This window comes from Alligator mississippiensis, chromosome 7 (assembly GCF_030867095.1).
Source record: "Alligator mississippiensis isolate rAllMis1 chromosome 7, rAllMis1, whole genome shotgun sequence".
Taxonomy (NCBI): Eukaryota; Metazoa; Chordata; order Crocodylia; family Alligatoridae; genus Alligator; species Alligator mississippiensis.
Window position 1 is genome coordinate 875,257 of NC_081830.1, and position 17,337 is coordinate 892,593.

At 61.1% G+C, this 17,337-nt stretch overlaps 1 protein-coding gene across 2 annotated transcripts; it reads left to right on the plus strand.

Annotated features, from left to right (window-relative positions):
• Window positions 1-81: 81 nt before the first annotated feature.
• Window positions 82-16,833, plus strand: LOC132251605 (uncharacterized). Of its 2 annotated transcripts, XM_059731545.1 has the most exons (6): window positions 82-1,864; window positions 2,273-2,584; window positions 2,857-3,192; window positions 4,107-6,371; window positions 6,451-6,690; window positions 16,742-16,833. In XM_059731545.1, exons 1-4 carry the CDS (start codon window positions 1,831-1,833, stop codon window positions 4,331-4,333), a joined length of 909 nt encoding a protein of 302 aa, XP_059587528.1. In that variant the 5' UTR covers window positions 82-1,830; the 3' UTR covers window positions 4,334-6,371; window positions 6,451-6,690; window positions 16,742-16,833. The 2 variants fall into 2 exon arrangements, with proteins under 2 accessions (XP_059587528.1, XP_059587527.1); XM_059731544.1 differs by lacking the exon at window positions 16,742-16,833 and having other exon boundaries at window positions 6,451-6,863.
• The last annotated feature ends 504 nt before the right edge of the window (window positions 16,834-17,337 follow it).

Sequence of the window (17,337 nt, forward strand, 5' to 3'; positions counted from 1 at the left end):
CTTGGAGGGTCTCCTCCGATACAGTGCACTCCTGGTTAAGGAGCAGTTCGAAATGCTCCTTCCAACACAGACGCATGGCATCATCGTCCTCGAGGAGCCAGGAGCATCCTGTGATCGGAGGGGTTTGTCCAGTGGAGCGGGGTCCGTAGGTTGTCTTGGTCGCCTGGAAGAAGTTATTCATGTCATGCTGGTCGGTGCAGCCCTGGATCACGCGCCTTCTCCACCCACCAGTGGTTCTGCATGTCACGATGCATCGCTGGACCTCAGCCCTCACCCGGTGGTACGCTGCTTCTTTCGCCGAGTTCATGGATGGGTGTGCCAGGAGATGAAGGCTGCACACTTCCGCTCGAAGAGGTCGCGGATCCGAGCGTCACTGGCGTCGAACCAGTCCGGTTCTGTCGCGATGCAACCCAGCAGTCCGGGCGCAGGCATCTTGGACGGCGGACGTGAGTTGCTCCCAGTGTGCCTGGATGGAGATGTCATCAGCGGCAGGGACTCGCCGCAGGGCACGAGACAGCTGGGCCTGGACCTCCTCCCGCTGCCCAGGGCCCGTCACAGCTGCGCCGTTCAGCCGTCTCCGCGCGGCCTCGCGGGTCTTCTGACGTCTCGGCACCAGGCGGATGTTCATCACGGAGCGCACAGGTCAGCGGTCCGTCCAGCAGTTTTGAGATCCCTTCGTGGCCCTTGTGACGAGCGTGTCCCTCAGGTCTCTACCTCGGACGATGGTGTAGCCCAAGAGGTGGCAGCGCTCCGACCTGGGCTGCCTCCGCGTGGCCCTGAGCCGGTCTTTCTGGCGGAGGACGGTGTTCATCATGGCCAGGCGGTGTTGGGCACATGTGGTGAGGAGCAGGATACCGTTGGGGCCGCAGCCCTCCTCCGCCTGCTCCGCCGTTGAGGACTTCTGGGACCGTTCTTTGTCTGCAGCCTCCCCCGCACCTTACCGCCATGGGTGCCCTGCCAGGAGCGCGAGCTCTGGACGCGTCGCTCTCGGGGTCCCAGGGACACGCAAGCCTCTGCACCGCGACAAGGCGACGATCCCCCAGCGCCGGGTGCCCACGGACGACACGCGACTGCGTAGCTCTCAGGCAAAGACGCGGGCACCTGGGCACCCGCAGGCCAGGCGCGGGGACAGACCCACGGAGGTGGCTGTGCAGCGCGGCCCCCGCTGACGCCTTCCCTGGCCGGCAGGGCCCAAATGGGAGCCTCTTGCCAGGCAGGCCGGGGGACACGGGTGAGGGGGGCTGCCCCGGGCTCCGGCGGGCGAGGAGCAGGGATCGCTGCCCCCCCGCAGGGCACCGAGGGGTGACGGAGAGCTGGGCAGTAACGTTCCTGTCCCGCGTCCCCCCTGCACGCCTGGGCTCTGTCAGTCGGGAGTTGAGACGGGAGATGTCACGGGGTCCCCGTGAGGGGTTCATGTTCTCCAGGCTCAGGGAGCAGGCGCAGGCCCTGATGGTGCCAGGCGCCCTGTTTGGGACCTCTCATCATTAATGGGCATTTCCTTCCCCAGGGCTCCTGCGGCCCCCGGCGCTGTCGGACATCTCCCAGCCGGAGTCAGTGCCCGTGGGGAGCAGAGTCACCCTGAGCTGCCGCATTTCGGGGCATTTCCTGGCAGAGCTGAGGCTGGTCTGGCTCTGGAAGGGCAAGGGACAGGCTCCAGTCGTGCCCCTGGCGGACTCTGATGACTACAGGATCCAACCGGGCACGGCCGTGCAGGCGCTGGACAAGAAAAGTTTCCAGCAGGAAACACGCCTGATCTTCACCCCGTTGGTGCAGAGAGACCAGGGCGCCCAGTACATCTGCTGCGTGCGGCACGTGGCCCTGGAGCAGCCCATGGAGAAGAGCAGCGCGGAGTTGCAGGTGACAGGTCGGTCTCAGCTCCGTGACACCCAGCGTGGACGGAGCCCCCTGCCCCGATGGTGCCCCCTGAGCTGCGAGGCTGGTGCACGACACGGCATGTGGGCACAAAACAGCTCCCTTCCCTCTGACTCTTCTGATGGAGCCGCGCTCCCGGCTACTAGGCCTGGTGGCCACACGGTCCCCAGCCGGCACCGGAGCAGGACAGGCCGAGAGGAGCTGGGGAGCGGGGCAGAGATCTCCCCTGCTCCCCACGGCTTGGGTGCTGGGGCTGCGGGACCTGCCGCGCGGGGAACACCCCGGCAGGGATCCCAGACCCAGCAGCAGCGCGGCAGGGATTTCCCCGGGGATGCCAGGCGGGTACAAGTGCCCCCAGCGCCCCCACCCTGCACTCCCTAACGCTCCTGCGTGTCCCCAGCGCGGCCGGAGCTGTCCGGGATCCAGGTGTTGCCGCGCTGGGACCCCCCGGACCAGGTGCCGTTCGCCGTCCGCCTGCACGGCTTCTACCCCCGCGGGATCCACCGCATCGCGTGGAGCTGGGACGGGGACGGTGCCGGGAGAGAAGAGCCCCCCGACATCAGCCCCGACCCGGACGGCACCTTCACGGCGACGAGCGTGTGGAGAGTGCCCAGCCGGAGCCTGACCGGCCCGGGGCTGCGAGTGCGAGTGTGCGTGCAGCACGGCCCCGCAGACCCCCCGCTGGAGACAGAGCTGCTCCTCGGGGACGCCGGTGAGGAGGGGGTGCCCGGGGCTCAGGCGGGAGGAGCAGGGACCATTGCTGCTGTGCAGGTCCCTGAGGGGTGCACGAGCACTGGGGGGGGGGGGGTGCCGGTCCTTGTCCCACAGCTCAGCGGGAATAGAGATCATTCGGGCTGAGGGGAACTCCCCGGCTGTGGCTGCAGGGGCTGATCTCTGCCCTGTCCGAGGAAGCAGGTGCACCCCTCCCCGCCCGGGCCCCGCTGAGTGGGACCTCTCCCAACTTCTGGGCGTTTGCTTCCCCAGGTGTCCTGCAGCCCCGGAGGTGTCCGCGATCTCCACGTCCAGCTCAGTGGCTGCAGGGGGGAGTCACCCTGCGCTGCCGCATCGCGGGGCATTTCCCGGCGCAGCTCAGCGTGGCCTGGCTGCGGAAGCTCAGGCACGAAGCTGCGGCCGTGACGCTGCAGGACTCGGGTGACTGCCGCATCCGCCCTGGCACGGCCGGCCCGGCACCGCACGGGAACAGCTTCCAGCAAGAAAGAAGGCTCAGCCTCGCGGGCTCCACATCCAGCAGCCTGGGCGCCCAGTACATCTGCCGGGTGGGACACGTCACCCTGGGGACCCCCGTCGAGAGGAGCAGCGGTGAGCAGCAGGGCACAGGCCTGATGGCCTTTTGGGGTGAAGTCTGGTGCCAGGGCCCCGCGCTGGGTCCCCGCTGGGCGAGGGGAGCCCCCGGCAGAGCCTGCTGGGGACCGCGGCCAGGCGAGCCGGGGTGGTAGGTGAGGGTGTCAGACCTCCAGGCTAGGGGTCATCCATACACAGGCCGGGTCCCCTGCTCCCAGCTCCAGTCCCAGTGACCCGGGGCTGTGCTGGCTGCGTGGCTGGATGAATTCGAGCTCTTCTGCTCTTAGCAAAGCTCCCCCTGGACCTCCCGCGCTGTCCTGGTCCTCAGCCCGTCAGGACCGGTGCAGCAGGAGGGAGGCTGTGGCCGGGAAGGCGCCCGGGGGCACGGGGCTGCTTTCCTCTCGCTCCTCCCTGCACGTCTCAGGGCACGGCACCGATGGGCAGCATCCACGGGCTCCTTACATGCCTGTGAGGACCGGTGGGTGCAGCCCGGGGGCTCTGCTCCGTGTCGCCCCTAGCCAAACCTTTGACCCACACGACGCTCCCACCCTGCTGTTGCTTCTGTTGTCCCAAGGAACTAGCTGTGTTGTTCATTCACTGGCCCCACACCGTAGGGGACATCCCCTGCCCAGCACGCCCCAAATGGGAGCCTGGCGCTGGGAAAGCCCGGGGGACACGGGTGAGGGGCTGCCCTGGGCTCCGGCGGGCGAGGAGCAGGGATTGCTGCCCCCCTGCAGGGCACCGCGGGGTGACGGAGAGCTGGGGAGAAATGTTCCCTGTCTCACGTCCCAGCTGCAGACACAGCTCGGTCGGGAGTTGAGACGGGAGATCTCGTGGGGTCCCCCAGGCTCAGGGGAGCAGGCGCAGGCCCCGACGGTGCTGGGCTCCCCTGTTTGGGACCTCTCACAGTTTACGGACGTTTCCTTTCCCAGGTCTCCCGCGGCCCATGGAGGAGCCACAAATCTCCGAGTCTAAGTCGGTGCCCGCAGGGAGGGGAGTCGCTGCGGGGCATTCCCCACGGCAGTCAAGTACGCCCCTGAAGCTCAGCACCAAACCTGTGCCTGCGACACCGCAGACCGTCCCTGAGCGGCGTGGCACTGCTGCGCACACCAGCAGCGGTGAGCAGCACGGCACAGGCCGGTCGGCATTTTTGGGGTGAAGTCTGGTCCAGGGCCCCGCGCTGGGTCCCCGCTGGGCGAGGGGAGGACCAGGGTGCAATCGCTGTCTGCAGGGGTCCCTTCCCCTGCGGCCAATGGTGTGGCTTTCTCCTGGGGTTTTCCAACCCCCCTTCTTCAGCCTTCCTGCTCTGCAGGCGAGTCACCGCATGAACGGTGCGGGGCTTTGGCTCTTGGGTCTGTTCCCACCTCCGGAGCTGGGCTTCCTGCCCCATAAGATCCCGTCCCACCAGGATGGGGACCGCAGCCCCTTCCAGTACCCCCATTTCCAGGTACGTTGCACAGTCGTTCCACACGATGGGTGCACGGGCTACCGGTACCGTCACAGGTGTGGGCCCCACTCCGTGAATAGCGAGGGTCTTCCCCGGGATGATGCCTGCGGGCAAGACCAGGTTGGAATTAATCAGTGTCACACTGGCCCCCGTGTCCAGTTCCCCCACAAGGGTCCTCTCCTTCACCGTGATCACGGTCCGGTGGGGGGCCATCACCTCCTCCGAGTTTGTGATCCTGTAGCAACAGACACTCCCCTCAGAGGGGCTCCGGCCCTCCCCCTCGCTGCTCACGGCTGTTGCACGCCTGACGGGCCGGGGTCTAGTGCTCAGCTTTGGGCAGTTGGGCTCGATGTGGCCCTGCTCCCCGCAGTGATAGCACCCCCTCTTTTCCGAATTGGGTGGTCTGTCCGAATCTGGGGCCGCCTTGCGCTCGGCAGGAGGTGGCCCTCTCTCCCCTTTTTGACCTGGCCCTCCCTTCCCCCCTCTTTGGACCCCTTTTTGCTCCTTCCCAGAGTAGGGAGCTCTCTCACGGTTTAGCAACAGTCGGTCTGCAATTTCTGTGGCCTTGTGAACATCTTTGGGGTCCCTGTCCCTGACCAGGGTCTGCACCTCTCTCGGACACCAAAAATAGAATTGTTCCAGCACCAGGAGATGGCGTGCCTTTTCTACAGTGTCAACCTTGGCTTCGGCTAACCATTTAATGCACATGTCCTCCAACAGGGCCCCAAAATCAGTCAATGACTTCCCGGGTTGTGGGCGCGTATTCCAGAATTTCTTCCAAAAACAATCCGGTCCTAGCTGGCACTGTTTGGAGACAGCAGCTTTGAAGGCATTATAGTCATCAGCTGCATCTGAGGGCAGGCTGTTCAGGACCACCGCCCCCCTAATACTTTTGGGAACATGACCTTCCTGTATCTCAGGGTTGTGGCCCCCTTCTGTTGGGTGACTAGCATGTTCTTGCGGTCCCTTGGTAGCTCGCATGAAGGGTTACTGCCGTCCTTTTTGAGAGAAGGCTATGTACTCCATCCCCAAGTCGTTGGTGAGACGAGCGCCCTGGCACTTGGCCGGCCGTTTTTTGGCACCCCCACGCCCAGCCTGCAGCCTGTAAGCAGGGCGCAGGTCCCCTTGATTCTCTGCTTCTCGTTCCACTTGGAGAGGCCGGCCAGGGACGATACCCATGGATTGCAGGGAAGGTTGCAGGCTTCTGGAGGATACTGAGTGTGCTAGGACCCTGAGGCTTCCTGACCTTCCTGTAGCTCAGGTCCAGGTCTCTGCTCCTCTGTTCTACTGCTCCGGGCACTATTGAGACGGCCTCCCCCGGGACCCTGTAAGCAGGGCTGCGCCCCCACCCCTTCTGGCCTGGGGGGAAGAGACGTTGTTTAGCGCTTTGGGCTCTGTTGGTTCTGTGACGGGAGCCTGTAGTTGTGGCCCTCTTGTCCTCCAGACACACGGGGCAGCTTTGACCCCTGATCGAGACCTCCCGATGCAGCTGTCAGCTGGCATTCGGGGCTTTGCAGGTTGTCTCCGGGCTTCACGCCCCGGCAGCCAGCTGTGTGCAGGGAGCACCGCCCTGGAAGCAGGGTTGCCGGTGCTTGCGGTCACCGCTCATGGTGCTGCCCAAGCAGTTCTGTCCAGAGTCCTGGCCCATCGCGCTCTGCTCCGGGCTGGATGTCAGAGGCCGAACCTGCAGACGTCTGCTCTTCCCACTTTGCACGGACTGACGATGGAGTGGCAGCAGGTGCATGTACAGGTAAGAGAAGAGAAGTTGGGGCCTGTAGTCTCGTCCTCTGATGTGCTGACTTAAATCCAGTGCCCGTCTGTTTTCTAAGGCCCCAGAAGGAGAAGCAGGGAAATGGAGACGAGCAGGAGTTAGCCACCAAGGAGGGAAGAGACCCACGCCAGCCCACCCCGAGGGAAGGTAAAGGGGTTTGGACACGGTGTCTGTCCTCTCTGCAAGTTGCATCCCCAAGTTGTCGACCGTGTGCAGAACATGTCGTGGAAGGTTTGGAGCAGCGGGACCCCCTTATACACAGGATTCGTGCCTGAGGTCCTCCTGTTGTCATACGCGGGTGAGTGCTAGCGGGGTACTCCTCATTTAGGAAACCGGACGTATGTCACACCCCCTTGTTTTGAAAGGACACCAAGCTTGAGAGTACAGTAGGCGGCGTGAGCGACGTTATTTTACATGCTATGGGGGTGTGCAATTCATTGCCAGTCAGCTGGACTTCTGTCTTGTGTACTATTGCAGGTCCCTGTAGGGCGGCTGGACGAGAGCGAACGGAAGCAGGAAAAGAAGCTGGGGAACAAACAGGGTGGGTTGGGGTGGGCGGGAGGGAGGGGAATTGTTAACGCATGTTTAGATGAGTCCTGATGGAGACGGTGTGCATCTCTCCACTTTCACACACCCATGAGTAGCAAGCAGCCCCACGCGTCAAGTTGCACCGTGCATTCGGTCTTGGGTTGGCCCCGACCGTGTGTGGCGAGGCTGAGGCATTGTGCCGGTTGTGCGTACTGATAGGCGGCAGTCGAGGGTTTTGCGGGTTGTTTGGCTTTGCTAGCTCAACAGAAGACGTATATTAGGCCCTGTTTCCAGGAGCCTGGGGCGTAGTTTGGTTTCGGGGCTAAGTCCCACGCTGCTATGTGAGCGAGACTGGAGGTCAGGTCCTGATACGGGAACAGTGGGTCTTTTGGCATGAACGGTGTGACTGGTGTCTTTGAATGGGGCTTCGTCTTATTCGAGATAAAACAAGGACACCCATCTTTAACGCGCTCGTTCCACCTCAGAGGCACCGAGTCAAGGGGCGCAGCACAGAGCTCTGCCTCCAGAGGTGCTTGCTAGCCTGGTGGGCAGAGACCTGGCCTGGTGCATCAGTGTTGTGAGTTTGAATCCCAGCCCGGGCGGTAAGGTGTTCTCCTTGGCACCTTCTTTGTTCTTGTGCCCGGCTGCCTCTTTCATTTCTGTAGCTGGAGGCACCAGGTTAAGAGGTGCAGTCGACAGCTTCTCTGTTAGGAGAGCTTGCTGGCCTGGTGGGGAGAGTGCTGATTATACAGCTTGGGTGGCATAGGTTCAAATCCCACCCTGGTATGGTGAGTTGTTCTCTGATGTGAGTTCTTTACTCCCAGGCCCACTGACTCTTTCATTGCTGCGGCCAGAGGCACCGAGTCAAGAGGCGCACCCGACAGGTCTCCAGGAAGGAGAGCTTGCTGGCCTGGTGGGGAGAGCACTGGCCTAGAGCATCAGTGTTGTGGGTTTGAATCCTGACCAGGTAAGGTAGTTTCCTGGGTAAGTTCTTTGGTCTTGTGGCCTCCTCCCTCTTTCATTGCTGGGGCCGGAGGCACCGGGTCAAGAGGCGCAGCCGACAGCCTCTTTTTCAGCAGAGCTGTCTGGCCTGGTGGGCAGAGTGCTTGTCTAGAGAGTTGGTGTCATGGGTTCAAATCCCACCCTGGCACTGTGAATAAGCTGGTCTCCGGGAGAAGTTCTTTACTGGCGGCGCCCCTGACTCTTTCATTGCTGCGGCCAGAGGCATCGAGATAAGAGGCGCACCCGACAGGGCTCTGGGAAGGAGAGCTTGCTGGCCTGGTGGGTGAGGCGCTGCCTTAAGACACTGGAGGCATGGGTTCTAGTCCTGTGTGTGTCTGGGCTGGTGAGTGATCCTGAGTGAGCCCAAGACCCATGGCCTGGGTGCCCCCCTAGCTGTGCTGTTTGAGCGCACAGCAGCTGGGGTTGGCTCCATGCTGCTGCTCAGCATGACTTTGTTGGCGCAGGACCTTTTGGAGGTCACGGAGAGGTCGCCCGGGGTCTGTGGGCATCCGGTTTTGGCACTCCAAATGTACACGTACAGTGTACAGTTGTATGTCCAGTGTACAGTTGTCCAGTAGACTGGTTTTGACTAAAAGGCATACACGCAGTCAGTAACAGAGACATGGACGTCTACGTTCACCTGGACGACTGTACACTGGATGTACAACTGTACACTGTACGTGTACATTTGGAGTGCCAAAACCGGACGCCCCCAGACCCGGGCGACCTCTCCGTGACCTCCAAAAGGTCCTGCGCCAACAAAGTCATGCTGAGCAGCAGCATGGAGCCAACCCCAGCTGCTGTGCGCTCAAACAGCACAGCTAGGGGGGCACCCAGGCCATGGGTCTTGGGCTCACTCAGGATCACTCACCAGCCCAGACACACACAGGACTAGAACCCATGCCTCCAGTGTCTCAAGGCAGCGCCTCACCCACCAGGCCAGCAAGCTCTCCTTCCTGGAGACCTGTCGGGTGCGCCTCTTATCTCGATGCCTCTGGCCGCAGCAATGAAAGAGTCGGGGGCCCCGCAAGTAAAGAACTTCTCCTGGAGACCCGCTTATTCACAGTGCCAGGGTGGGATTTGAACCCATGACACCAAGTCTCTACACAAGCACTCTGCCCACCAGGCCAGACAGCTCTCCTTCTTGAGACTTGTCGGGTGCGCCTCTTGACCCGGCGCCTCTGGCCGCAGCAATGAAAGAGTCAGGGGCCCCGCGAGTAAAGAACTCGCCTGACAGAGCAACTCACCATGCCAGGGTGGGATTTGAACCCATGACACCAACTCTCTAGACAAGCACTCTGCCCACCAGGCCAGACAGCTCTGCTGAAAGAGAAGCTGTTGGCTGCGCCTCTTGACCCGGCGCCTCCGGCCCCAGCAATGAAAGAGGGAGGAGGCCACAAGACCAAAGAACTTACCCAGGAAACTACCTTCCCTGGCCAGGATTCAAACCCACAACATTGATGCGCTAGACTAGTGCACTCCCCACAAGGCTAGCAAACTGTCCTTCTTGAGACCTGTCAGGTGCGCCTCTTGACTCGGGGCCTCTGGCCGCAGCAATGAAAGAGTCGGGGGCCTGGGAGTAAAAACTTGCCTCAGAGAGCAACTCACCCTGCCAGGGTGGGATTTGAACCTCTGATACTCAAGCTACACACCAGCACTCTCCCCACCAGGCCAGCAAGCTCTCCTAACAGAGAAGCTGTCGACTGCACCTCTTGACCTGGTGCCTCCGGCCCCAGCAATGAAAGGGCCAGCAAGCTGGCCACACTGCAGTACTCAATGCCAGGGCTCGGGCAGAGGTGCAAGTGCAGCCAAATCAGGTGGAGAGAGAGAGAGAGAGCAAACAATATAGAAGTAGTGCAGGGGTTTTTTTTCTTTCTCTATCCCTATATCTCTCTGTGACACAGGAGGGAGACAGCTGGAGAGACCAAGGGTGCATCGCAGGCCTTGGCCCCGGCCCTCCCCAGGAGCTGGTTAAATAGGGGGTTGTGTTCCTGTATTAATGTGGACCCTAGGACCATCTCAGACTCCTCTCAAACTTCCCTTGCTTTACTTAGCCAAGGGGTCATCATCACTGCACCCGCGTGAAGCGGGGACCTGTTACATGGAGCACCTGGTGCGTGGAAGAGGGGTGCAGACTGAGACTCGGGGCAGAGCCACAACAAACAAGGACCTTGGGCAGGTGAAGTGGGGCTTCGGTTGCAAGCCGGGAGCCTGACCCCTATACTGTTACCCAAAAAACCTCGACTCGGCTGGTGCCCAACCCTGAAGGTGACCAGACATCAGGGCCTCCTCTCTCTCGGACCTTAAGGCCCCCAGTTTGGCTGGCTGCGGGCTGGGGCTTCACACTGGTGCTGGGCTGTAGGTTGCTGAGGGACGTGCGACTGTTGGCCTTTAGCGTGTGTGAAACACGGGACGCTGCTGCAGCTGCACGTCTCCTCGCCCCGGTTATTGTCCTCTCTTTATGAAACCCCGTCTCACCGCGCTCTCCTGTTCGGTTTGGCACCTTCTCCCCCTTTTCCTCGCCCTCGGCTCCTGCCTCTTGGCCCCTCCTGGAGTTTCAGCCCAATGTCAGCCCTCCCCCTTTCACGTTGCTCGCACTTGCCTCCTCTTCCCTCGCACGTGTCGCACACCTGCTGCCCGTCCTTTCCCCCTGCCTTGTGCCAGTGTCATCCTTTCCTTCGACCCTTGGTCCTCCCAAGATGGTGTTGCTCACGGCGTGTCCCGGCTGTGGCCGTGCCTGAGGCTGCTGGCGCTGCTTCGGTTCATGCCGGCGCGGGTGGCAGAGGTGGCGTCTCCCCAGGGGGAGGTCGCGGGTTGGGGGTGTCTGGTGCCAGGGGCCCAGGGCGGACCCTGTCTGGGGGTGCAGAGCTGAGGCCGGAGCCCTTTTCTTCCCTCTCGTGGGCAGGAGACGTCTCGGAGGTAGCCTGAAGTTGGCGGCGTCTCAGCGGAGGTAGGAAGGAAGGGGAAATGCGAGGGGCTTTGTCGCATGGAGCAGAACGGGCTCAGCGCAGCGTCGGAGAGTCGCTGGGAAGCAGCGTCCCACGGTGTAAGCTGCTCCTCGTGGACGCTTGTGCGTCTCGGGATTAATGTAGTCTGTAAAAATGCAGCTAGATACCCTGCCTTTGCCCTGTGTGCTGGAAGTCAGCCCAAGCGTGACATGCAAGTCCCCTCATCCCTTTGATCTTTGTCCACAGGGTGCCACGGCCGGTCTGCCACGTGCACGTCTGTCCTGGGACCGACGCCGGTCTCGCAGACAGCCGTGTGGATGCCCCCCAGGGCTCCCGGGCCCTGGGCCCCCGCCCCTGCGCCTCCTGCTCAAGTGTGCTCGTGGAGCAGATGCACTGCAGCTCGCAGTGGTGTGAAAAGAGCTAAAAGAGGTGGTCCCTTTTTTTGCATGTATGCTAGTCATTTTGTACCACTGCAAGCAAACATTTCTGCGTGTTTCCCGAGTGTTTTAATTGCACTTTGCCAGGAATTGCTGTAATTGTCCAAAATTTTTGCTTTGACAGTGCTGTCCTCAACTTTTGTGAACCTCTTGCACCGGCCAGTACCCCTCGTTGTCTGCTCGGAAACCGCACTGCTTCTTTCCAACGCCGTACAGTCGCCCAGCGGAGTCCACCCTGCTCCTGCAAGGCACGTCCACCTCCACTGCGCTACGCGCTGGCTGCAGGTCGGAGTAGCAGGATGAGTGCCGTGTGAGCCTGCAGCTCTCTTTTCTTTCATAGCAGCAACACGAGGCCAGGCATGCTGTCCCCCACAGTTATAAGCAGTGTGCCTATATATATCTCTGTCTCTGTATACATATAAAGCTCTGTATATCTCTATGTAGGCATATGCATAGAGCTCTCTCTGTCTATCACTATATATCTCTATCTCCATTTCTACATGGGTGTATTTCTATCTCTATCTCTATCTCTCACTGTGTTTGCTGTGCAAGCTGCAGACCCTGTGAGAGGCCATGGCTCTCTCTCCGCAGCCCATTTGTAGCAGTCCTGGCTCTGCCCAGCCGGGGCACCTGAGTCCAAGTCAGAGCCCCTGGCCGTGCCCCGCCGCAGGGCTGGCTGGAAGGGGAGGCAGAGGCCTGAGCCCTCGGAGGGGAGCCCTTGCCTCTGGGGTGTCAGGCCCCAGCCCAAGTTGGGACGAGGAACCGGGACTGGCTCGGGCTCAGCTCCCAGCTCCGTGACACGTGGCTCTGAGTCCCTGCTGGGTCCCAAGCATGAGCGGCTGGCCCAGCAGTCCCCTCCCGCCTGCCCTACCCAGGGGCTGCTTGAGCCACAGGTGGCTTGTCCTGGCAAGGAGCCTCGCGAGCGCCCATCAGGCGTGACTGCCCATGATCAGCACCTGTCCCATTGCTCCCCCGGGGACCCGCCGCCCCAGCAGACGCCTGTGCAGCCTCCTCGCACCGTACCTCCAGCCGCAGCCCCGCAGGTGGACGTGCCCGTGTGCAGCCACAGGCCCTGCCGCGCTCCAGGTAAGTCGGGCACGGAGAGACGGCGCAGCGGGGGGGGCAGTGCAGGGGGTAAATGAGGCCTGAGGGCTGGGCCTTGCAGGAGCTGCCTGAGGCGGGCTCGTGCAAGAGGCCGAGGGCAGGCAATGCCTGTGCCCACCCCGGAGCCTGGCTCACCTCCCAGGCTGCCTGACCTGGACGTAGCACTTCACCACGTCTCCCCAAAGTCAGGGTAGATGTACATCCGACAGCCTGGAGACCTGGGATCACGGCTCTGCTCCAGGTCAGGTCAGTCTAAGTTTCAGCATCCGAGCTGTCTGCCTGGGTGAGGTGCTCCTGCCTGCTCTCACCTAGCTGGACCCATTCCCGCGACGGGAAGTGAAACATGGAGGTTCAGACCCGGGACTAAAACCAACAGTCAGGCTGGGGTTGTCACCACTGTGCTTTTTGAGGCTCTCCCCTGGGGGCACTTAGTGCCTACAAGGAGGAACCTGCTCAACAGAAGACACATATTAGCCAGCGTTTCCAGGAGCCTGGGGGGCAGCGTGTTTTCGGGGCTAAGTCCCACGCTGCTCCGTCAGCGAGACTGGAGGTCAAGTCCTGATATGGGAACGGTCAGTGTTTGGGTGCAAGCAGTGCGACTGCTCATCTTGACTAACACAGGACCCCGTGCAAAGACACCAAGCCCCCCGTCTTTAACGCTCTCGTTCCACCTCAGAGTCACCGAGTCAAGGGGCGGAGTGCTGAGCTTCATATCTGGAGGCGCTTGGTAGCCTGGTGGGGAGAGTGCCTGCCTGGAGCCTCAGTGTCATGGGTTTGAATCCTGTCCTAGGCGGTAAGGTGATTTCCTGAGCAACTTCTTTGCTCTTGTGGCCTCCTCCCTTTATCATTGCTGTGGCCAGAGGCACCGGGTCAAGAGGCGCAGCCGACAGCCGCCGCTTCAGCAGAGCTGTCTGGCCTGGTGGGCAGAGTGCTTGTCTAGAGAGTTGGTGTCATGGGTTCAAATCCCACCCTGGCATGGTGAGTTGCTCTGTCAGGCGAGCTCTTTACTCGCGGGGCCCCTGACTCTTTCATTGCTGCGGCCAAAGGCACCGGGTCAAGAGGCGCACCCGACAAGTCTCAAGAAGGAGAGCTGTCTGGGCTGGTGGGCAGAGTGCTTGTGTAGAGAGTGGGAATTGTGGGTTCAAATCCCACCCTTGCACTGTGAATAAGCAGGTCTCTGGGGCGAGTTCTTTACTTGCGGGGCCCCCACTCTTTCATTGCTGCGGCCAGAGGCATCGAGATAAGAGGCGCACCCGACAGATCTCCAGGAAGGAGAGCTTGCTGGCCTGGTGGGTGAGGCGCTGCCTTGAGACACTGGAGGCATGGGTTCTAGTCCTGTGTGTGTCTGGGCTGGTGAGTGAGCCCAAGACCCATGGCCTGGGTGCCCCCCTAGCTGTGCTGTTTGAGCGCACAGCAGCTGGGGTTGGCTCCATGCTGCTGCTCAGCATGACTTTGTTGGCGCAGGACCTTTTGGAGGTCACGGAGAGGTCGCCCGGGGTCTGGGGGCGTCCGGTTTTGGCACTCCAAATGTACACGTACAGTGTACAGTCGTACGTCCAGTGTACAGTCGTCCAGGTGAACGTAGACGTCCACGTCTGTTACTGACTGCGTGTATGCCTTTTAGTCAAAACCAGTCTACATTCACCTGGACGACTGTACACCGGACGTACGACTGTACACTGTACGTGTACATTTGGAGTGCCAAAACCGGACGCCCCCAGACCCGGGCGACCTCTCCGTGACCTCCAAAAGGTCCTGCGCCAACAAAGTCATGCTGAGCAGCAGCATGGAGCCAACCCCAGCTGCTGTGCGCTCAAACAGCACAGCTAGGGGGGCACCCAGGCCATGGGTCTTGGACTCACTCAGGATCACTCACCAGCCCAGACACACACAGGACTAGAACCCATGCCTCCAGTGTCTCAAGGCAGCACCTCACCCACCAGGCCAGCAAGCTCTCCTTCCTGGAGACCTGTCGGGTGCGCCTCTTATCTCCATGCCTCTGGCCGCAGCAATGAAAGAGTTGGGGGCCCCGCGAGTAAAGAACTTCTCCCGGAGACCCGCTTATTCGCAGTGCCAGGGTGGGATTTGAACCCATGACACCAACTCTCTAGACAAGCACTCTGCCCACCAGGCTAGACAGCTCTCCTTCTTGAGACCTGTCGGGTGCGCCTCTTGACCCGGTGCCTTTGGCCGCAGCAATGAAAGAGTCAGGGGCCCCGCGAGTAAAGAACTCGCCTGACAGGGCAACTCACCATGCGAGGGTGGGATTTGAACCCATGACACCAACTCTCTAGACAAGCACTCTGCCCACCAGGCCAGCAAGCTCTCCTTCCTGAGATTTGTCAGGTGTGCCTCTTGACTCGGTGCCTCTGGCCGCAGCAATGAAAGAGTCAGTGGGGCCTGGGAGTAAAGAACTTCTGCCAGAAACCAGCTTATTCACAGTGCCAGGGTGGGATTTGAACCCATGACACCAACTCTCTAGACCAGCACTCTGCCCACCAGGCCAGCCAGCTCTGCTGAAAGAGAAGCTGTCGGCTGCGCCTCTTGACCCGGTGCCTCCGGCCCCAGCAATGAAAGAGGGAGGTGGCCACAAGAGCAAAGAAATCACCTTACCAGCTGGGACAGGATTCAAACCCACGACACTGAGGCTCCAGGCCAGCTCTCTCCCCACCAGGCTAGCAAGCACCTCTGGACAGAGAGCTCAGCGCTGCGCCCCTTGACTCAGTGCCTCTGAGGTGGAACAAGAGCATTAAAGACAGGGGGCTTTGGTGTCTTTGCACGGGGTCCTGTGTTAGTCGAGATGAACAGTCGCACTGCTCACACCCAAACACCCACCGTTCCCGTATCAGGACTTGACCTCCAGTCTCGCTGATGGAGCAGCGTGGGACTTAGCCCCGAAAACACGCTGCCCCCCAGGCTCCTGGAAATGCTGGCTAATATGTCTTCTGTTGAGCGGGTTCCTCCTTGTAGGCACTAAGTTCCCCCAGCTGAGAGCCTCAAAAAGCACAGTGGTGGCAGCCCCAGCCTGACTGTTGGTTTTAGTCCTGGGTCTGAACCTCCATGTTTCACTTCCCGTCAGGGGAATGGGTCCAGCTAGGTGAGAGCAGGCAGGAGCACCTCACCCAGGCAGACAGCTCGGCTGCTGAAACTTAGACTGACCTGACCTGGAGCAGAGCTGTGATCCCAGGTCTCCAGGCTGTCGGATGTACATCTACCCTGACTTTGGGGAGACGTGGTGAAGTGCTACGTCCAGGTCAGGCAGCCTGGGAGGCGAGCCAGGCTGCAGGGTGGCCACAGGCATTGCCTGCCCTCGGACTCTTGCACGAGCCCGCCTCAGGCAGCTCCTGCAAGGCCCAGCCCTCAGGCCTCGTTTACCCCCTGCACTGCCCCCCCCGCTGCGCCGTCTCTCCGTGCCCGACTTACCTGGAGCACGGCAGGGCCTGTGGCTGCACACGGGCACGTCCACCTGCGGGGCTGCGGCTGGAGGTACGGTGCGAGGAGGCTGCACAGGCCTCTGCTGGGGCGGCGGGTCCCGGCCACCAACACCCCAGCTGCGGCACTTGGGGGACCAGGGCCAGCTGCACCGCGTGGTCAGGAGTGCTCGCCGCGCTCACGCCAGATGTTGCGTGTGAGTGGCGAGTTATGCTCCGCTCGGTTACCTTCCGCCCATATTAGATGATATGTGGGGCGGCAGGGGCAGGGTCCAGGGGCTTGCACCAAAGCTGCTGGGAGCTGCGGGTCCCTGGGGAGTGGTGGGACAGGTGCTGATCATGGGCAGTCACGCCTGATGGGCGCTCGCGAGGCTCCTTCCCAGGACAAGCCACGCATCACAGAGCTGGGAGCTGAGCCCGAACCATCCCTGGTTCCCAGTCTCAGCTTGGGCTGGGGCCTGACACCCCAGAGGCAAGGGCGCCCCTCCGAGGGCTCAGGCCTCTGCCTCCCCTTCCAGCCAGCCCTGCGGCGGGGCACGGCCAGGGGCTCTGACTTGGGCTCATGTGCCCCGGCTGTGCAGAGCCAGGACTGCTACAACACGGGCTGCAGAGATAGACACTGTCTCTGTCTGCTGTGAAAGCCCCAGACCCTACGAGAGATACACAGTGAGAAGCAGAGACTAGATATACAGACAGAGCTCTGTATATGTCTATCCCTATCTCCATCTCTCAGAGATATACAGAGATGGAGATATATGGTGATAGATAGAGATAACATAGAGACAGAGATAGAGATATACATAGACACACTGCTGAAGAAACGTGGGTGACTACTGCCTGGTTGTAGGTCAGAGAAGGATGACTCTTGTGTGAGACTGCGGCTCTCTCGTCTTTTATAGCCAGCGCGTAGCGCAGTGGAGGTGGACGTGCCTTGCAGGAGCAGGGTGGACTCCGCTGGGCGACTGTACGGCGTTGGAAAGAAGCAGTGCGGTTTCCGAGCAGACAACGAGGGGTACTGGCCGGTGCAAGAGGTTCACAAAAGTTGAGGACAGCACTGTCAAAGCAAAAATTTTGGACAATTACAGCAATTCCTGGCAAAGTGCAATTAAAACACTCGGGAAACACGCAGAAATGTTTGCTTGCAGTGGTACAAAATGACTAGCATACACGCAAAAAAAAGGGACCACCTCTTTTAGCTCTTTTCACACCGCTGCGAGCTGCAGTGCATCTGCTCCACGAGCACACTTGAGCAGGAGGCGCAGGGGCGGGGGCCCAGGGCCCGGGAGCCCTGGGGGGCATCCACACGGCTGTCTGCGAGACCGGCGTCGGTCCCAGGACAGACGTGCACGTGGCAGACCGGCCGTGGCACCCTCTGGACAAAGATCAAAGGGATGAGGGGACTTGCATGTCACGCTTGGGCTGACTTCCAGCCGACAGGGCTAAGGCAGGGTATCTAGCTGCATTTTTACAGACTACATTAATCCCGAGACGCACA

Coding starts and splice junctions, on each gene's coding strand:
- LOC132251605 (XM_059731545.1), top strand. CDS start 1,831: ATGGAGAAGAGCAGCGCGGAGTTGCAGGTGACAG. Junction 1,865..2,272: donor CGCGGAGTTGCAGGTGACAG/GTCGGTCTCAGC, acceptor GCGTGTCCCCAG/CGCGGCCGGAGCTGTCCGGG. Junction 3,193..4,106: donor CCCCGTCGAGAGGAGCAGCG/GTGAGCAGCAGG, acceptor TTCCTTTCCCAG/GTCTCCCGCGGCCCATGGAG.